Source organism: Panthera uncia, chromosome F2, assembly GCF_023721935.1.
Source record: "Panthera uncia isolate 11264 chromosome F2, Puncia_PCG_1.0, whole genome shotgun sequence".
Lineage (NCBI taxonomy): Eukaryota > Metazoa > Chordata > Mammalia > Carnivora > Felidae > Panthera > Panthera uncia.
Window position 1 is genome coordinate 41,031,105 of NC_064812.1, and position 6,213 is coordinate 41,037,317.

The following is a 6,213-nucleotide window of genomic DNA, read 5'->3' on the forward strand; positions in this document are numbered from 1 at the left end:
CAGGCTATTTATTCAGAGCTTGCTATATAGCAAGAGAGTCAGTCACCATACTACAGTTTTGTCAAAGACTCAAGGCAAGCAGAGGAATGGGGTATTTCATAATGGAGCAAAGGGAATGATTTAGGTATGCCCTGATCGGAGGTAGTGGGGTAACTAGAAGGGGGGCATGATATGTGACTGATTAGGGGGCACATTTGGCTTTCTCCAATTGCTCCTAAGTTGGAAGCAGGGGCAAAGATTAGGGAAGCTGTCAGTTATTAATCAAGTCCTGATTACTTTGGGGCCAAGTGTTACAGAGGTTATTGTTTGGCTGCCTGGATTATTACTAAAAATAGCTGTCTGACCTCCTCCAAATCTGATTTGATAACATTCTGGCTTCCTAGGCTGGCTATTAATTTAAAAAAGGAGGAAAAAAAAGAAAGAAAGAAAGAAATGAGTTTCCTAGGCAGGTTGCTGAAGATTGTGGGTCAAAGTTCTATTTGTATATATAGTCTGACCATTGTCCATGTGTACATTCAGTCTCTCAAATACAAATTTTAGCTAGGGGATAAAGCTCTTATTTAAAATAAGAATTTGTTGGGGCGCCTGGGTGGCTCAGTTGGTTGAGCGTCCAACTTCAGCTCGGGTCATGATCTCACAGCTTGTGAGTTCAAGCCCCGCGTCGGGCTCTGGGCTGACAGCTTGGAGCCCTGGAGCCTGCTTCGGATTCTGCATCTCCCTCTCTCTCTCTCTGACCCTTCTCCGCTCACGCTCTGTCTCTCTCCCTCTCTCTCTCTCAAAAGTAAATAAACATTAAAAAAATTAAAATAAATAAAAAATAAAATAAGAATTTGTTTTATATCTTACTGTACTATGGAGTACTTATTAGAAGAGAGATGGAGACACAGAATCCAAAATGGGCTCCAGGCTGTCAGCACAGAGCCCGACGTGGGGCTCGAACTCATGGACAGTGAGATCATGACCTAAGCTGAAGTCGGAAGCTCAACTGACTGAGCCACCCAGGCACCCCCAAACTGAAACTTTTCACTTATCTATTTTCTCATTGGTTATAAGAAAATTTGTGTAGCACTGTTTAACCTACTTACTACTCTGACAAATTTTATAATTCAACCAAAATAAAAACTATTCCTATCCTCTTAAAGATGGGGGAAAAATCATCTTTTTTATCAATCATGGCATAGGTAGAAACATATGGTGACTTCAGTAGAAACATTTTAAAAACAATGGCATCCTTCAATTTCTTCACAATAGAGAACTACTTCAGGGGCAGTTTAAATCTTCTCTAACTGGAAACATATGAAAAGTAGACTTTTTGATATTTTTGCACAATTTGGTTTATAAGATTTACTATTTCTGCATGTGATCTAAAATGAGTACCTAGTAATATATACTGGTGGCTCACCCTAAACTCTTCTGGGTAAAGGGCGAGTGCCATGGAACTAACCCAATGGAGATCTGTGATCAAGCCAACGGTACATGGTGCCATGGATCATTCATGGCCATAGAGAACAGACCACAAGAATCATCTCAGCTTAAGACCAGAGTCAGGCTGGGAGAATGAATGGCTATGAAGGGAGGCAGTTGGGAAGTCCACTCATGGAGTTCAAAAGCTGTATCAAGTTCAAGATACCCAAGCAACAGTATGCACTAGGCAGTCCAGTCAGACAAGTGGAGCCCAGTGGGGGAACTTAAGCAGCAATAAAAGCTAGAGCTCCCTCAGGCCAGCAGGTACCAATCAGAATATCTGTGCATGGCTACAGGACAGGTTTGAGTCAAGGCTCTAGTCCCAGAACAAGTCTCAAAAGTGGAAGGCAAGGTACAAGACCAGGATCTGTAGTCACAAGCCTGAGCATATGACCAATAGAACGTGAACAAAATTAGACAGTGGAAATTATATCTGACAGCATTCAACTGAAAACAACCAAAGTCATTCTAGCTATCTTCAGGAAAAAGGAATTCAATACAATCAAGTCCTCATTGGAATATCATTAGAATGCTGGATAAATGGGCTCAAGGCTGACTCCAAGAAGGACTTGTGAAACAACAATGCCAAATTGCCTGCCAAGGGAGTCGCTTCCTCTGCCTTCATGAAGAAGGTGTAGAATCAAGAAGCTTCTACCATCTCCACAACAGCCTCTTGCCCCCATGACACTAGGGAGTAAACCCTGGAATGCTTCTGCAATCAATGAAATCAGTACAAACCGACTGCCATCATCACTACAGTCACCCCTCGACCCTCACCAAGGGGTCAAGTGGTAGAATCACTGCCACAAAAAAAGCCAGCATCTACTCTACCTTGCTTTTCACTAACAGATAGTTAAGCAGTGCTCCAAATACCACACAAGTGTGTCTAACTGGTGGAAATGGATTCTCATCCAGAACCCCAGGTTTCCCAGCTTCCACCATACAGAAAGACATAGTGGAATGAGTAAGTAAATGCTGAGTGCAAAACCTCCAGTCCCATTGGAATGGAGAAAGAAATTTCTATTCCTCTGAGTTGCAAGTATCTGGTGGTCATTCCTAGAGAATCCCAGGAATGTTTCACAATAGGGCAACTCAAGAAGCAACATGGAACACCGTAGTAGTCCTAATTACAAAGAAGCTACCATTTTCTGAGCAGTAAACCCAAATTGTACTTTAGGTACACTTCATAAACAGGTTCTGCAAATAAGTCATGTAAGGTATAGATTAATCTCCATTTCACAGGTAAGGAAAGGAGTTTTAATTTAAGCAACCTACCTACCTACAACTATAGTACAACTACAACTATACCTACAACTAGTAAATGACAGAGTAGAAACTTGAGGCTGGACTCTGAACACAAAGCTCAGAACCCTTCTACTGTACCACACTGTTTCCCAGTGTTAACTGAGCCACCAGTTCCCAAGTCTTAAAGGAAAATTTAATTCTAAGTCCTGCCAAGCGTTGGCATCACAGCTGTTGATAAGGCCTGTCCTGGATCAGGACCTGTGTCTAGAACTGGAATTGCCACAGCCTTCAGGTAAAGAGCCCACTGAGACAGGAAAAATAAGTCAAAATCTGGGTTTATACAAAGTTGGTTTCTGTGACTGACCAAAAGAATGGCTTATATGTTTCAAATGTGTTATTTAAAATTATTTAAAACATGCATATAAAATGAAGGGATCAAATGGACTTTGATCTAGGAAAAGGAGCTCACATTTACTGTAGTTTATTCCCACAAAACATTAGTTCCATGTTCTGCTATTGTCTGCCTTAACTCTAGTCTTTAAAACAAGGAGCCAGAGCGGTGTCTGCATGGCTCAGTCACTTAAGCATCTGACTCTTGATCTTGGCTCAGATCATGATGGTGCGGTTTGTGAGTTTGAGCCCCTCGCTGGGCCATGCACTGTCAGTGTGGAGCCTGCTTGAGATTCTCTCTCCTTCTCTGTCCTTCCCCTGCTCACGCTCTTACTCTCTCAGAATAAACTTAAACAAAATTTTTAATAAAAAATAGAAATAAAACAAGAAGCCAGAGCCCCTCAATACTATATCAGGTCCCATAGCTCCATTTATGGCAATTGCTCAGCGGCCTCTTTTGCTCTCTGTGTACCCTATTTGGCCTCCCTTGTTCCTAAGACAACAATGCCATTTATCCTCTGGCTTACCTCTTACCAGTCACTTGGGACAATTATCCCTTCTAATTGGGTTCAGGTCCCTGCATTCTAAGCTCCCCTCAACTAGTAACAGTTGGTCCAAAGAGCTCAACTCAGCTCAACTGCCTCAATAATGACACTTTGCTAGGGGCAAAAGAGAACCTTAGCTTAACATTATCCCAACCTCGAGGACCCTGTAAGTCAACTTGTTTTATTTCAACTGCCCCAAAATATATGCTGGCAATCACACTCCAAACTTATGGCCCCCCACTATACATCTGAAGGGTCTCATGACTGAAGTTTTATTAAATGGTAATAAATGGCATTTCCCTAGCAACAGCTAGCCCCTCAAAGTCTTGGAAACCTTGCTTCCAAAATTCCTTAGAGACTTACTCTATCCCTGACCCCCTGGCAACCTAAGGGTATATAATGAGTTACACGTCAGGACCCCAGTGCAGTTCTTCCTGCACCTGTGTCCTGTCCCCGTGCTTTAATAAAATCACCTTTTTTGCACCAAAAAAAAAAAAAAAAGAAAAAAAAAAAGGAGGGCACTTGTTGGGAACATTGGGTGTTATATGGAAGTGATGAATCACTGGGTTCTACTCCTGAATCAGTACTACACTATATGTTAACTAACCTGAATTTAAATTTAAAAAAAAAAACAAAAAAACAATGAGCACAGCTACTGTTCAGATATAGATTTCTAAGTATCACTCTCCACACTCTTCAGTGATGCCTGCAGAGGTGGCAGCCATCTCCTACTCATCATCACTGCCACCCTCAGACCTCTGGTAAAGCCCAACATGGTTAAAAAGAGGACCAAGAAGTTCATCCGGCACCAGACTAATAGGTCGAAATTAAGTGCAACTGGCACAAATCCAGAGACATTGACAATAGGGTACACAGAAGACTCAAGGGCTACATCTTGATGCCCAGCATTGGTTCCAGGAGCAACAAGAAAACAAAGCACATGCTGCCTAATTGTTTCTGGAAATTCCAAGTCCACAATGTCAAGGAGCTTGACATACTGCTGATGTGCAACAAATCTTACTGTGCAGAGATTATTCGTAAGGTCTCTTACAAGAACGCCAAATCCATTTTAGAAAGAGCAGCCCAGCTGGCCAGAGTCACCAATCCCAACACCAAGCTGCACAGCAAAGAAATTGGATAGACAAGCTTATACACACATAGTATTTGTGTTAATAAAACCATAAAACTACAGGGGCGCCTGGGTGGCTCAGTCGGTTGAGCGTCCGACTTCAGCTCAGGTCACGATCTCGCGGTCCGTGAGTTCAAGCCCCGCGTCAGGCTCTGGGCTGATGGCTCAGAGCCTGGAACCTGCTTCCGATTCTGTGTCTCCCTCTCTCTCTGCCCCTCCCCCGTTCATGCTCTGTCTCTCTCTGTCTCAAAAATAAATAAATGTTAAAAAAAATTTAAAAAAAAAAAACATAAAACTACACACAAAAAAAAAAAAAAAATGTATCACCCTCCACTAAAAGAAACAAAGGCTCCTTGGAGGAATGGCTGATTCTCAGACTAGGGCAGAGAAAGACCAAGATGAACCTGGAACACCAGTCTAATGGGCGAGTAAGGAAGTACTCCTAACATGAAGGAGAGGTATCAAAAGAACACAGAAACCAATTTGAAAGGTCTCTTAATGGTCAAGTCTGGGACAGTTTGAGCACCAAAATAAATAAGGATAGTAATGGATTAAGACCCACTAAACAAATTGGAATCCAGTAGTTCATACTCCTATATATAGGTGAAAAAATAAGTGGAAAGAAAAGAAAGGTCTTCCTTATAGCAGAATGTCAACAAATACAAAATTGTGGCACCATGAAATCATGTTTTTCAACTAGAACTATAATAACGGAGGCAAGAAACCAATGCATTCTCAAACTAGTGGGTCAAAGTGGAATGAGGAATGGGTTTTACAGTCTCAAACTATACGTCCACAAAATACTCATGAATTACATCAATAAGGGGCGGGGAAGGAAATTTACAGTGGAGAAACCTGGCAGATACCATCTTCGCCAACTGATAAAATTAATAACCACCAGTAATTAGTCAATAACATATGCCACATTATGTTTTATGAAGAACACAGACTCGGGGTGCCTGGGTGGCTCAGTCAGTTAAGCGTCTGACTCTCGATTTTGGCTCAGGTCATAATCTCACAGTTTGTAGTTCAAGCCCCGCATAAGACTCTGCTCCAACAGCACAGGGCCTGCTTGGGATTCTCTCTCTGCCCCTGTCCTGCTCGTGCTTGCTCTCAAAATAAATCAACTTTAAAAAAAAAATGGGGTGCCTGGGTGGCTCTGTTGGTTAAGTGCCAACTTTGGTTCAGGTCATGACCTCTCAGTTCGTGAGTTTGAGCTCCGAGTCGGGCTCTGTGTTGACAGTGCAGAGCCTGGAGCCTGCTTGCAATTCTGTGTCTCCCTCTCTCTCTGCCCCTTTCCCACTTGTACGCTCGCTCACTCTCTCAAAAAATAAACTTAAAAAAAATAATAATAATAACACAGACGCACTGGGCCTAGTCATAAGGAAACATTAGAAAAACCCAGATCGAGCAGTGTTTTACCAAATGGCTGGCTTATAA

The 6,213-nt window shown here is 42.2% G+C and overlaps 1 protein-coding gene across 1 annotated transcript in view; it reads left to right on the plus strand.

Annotated features, from left to right (window-relative positions):
• LOC125924232 (60S ribosomal protein L32-like) overlaps nt 1-5,062 on the plus strand; it is a 29,340-nt gene extending 24,278 nt beyond the window's left edge. The window contains 2 exon segments of the mRNA XM_049632680.1: nt 4,323-4,463; nt 4,466-5,062. Coding sequence (XP_049488637.1) covers nt 4,323-4,463; nt 4,466-4,785 — 461 coding nt within the window. The 3' untranslated portion in view covers nt 4,786-5,062.
• The last annotated feature ends 1,151 nt before the right edge of the window (nt 5,063-6,213 follow it).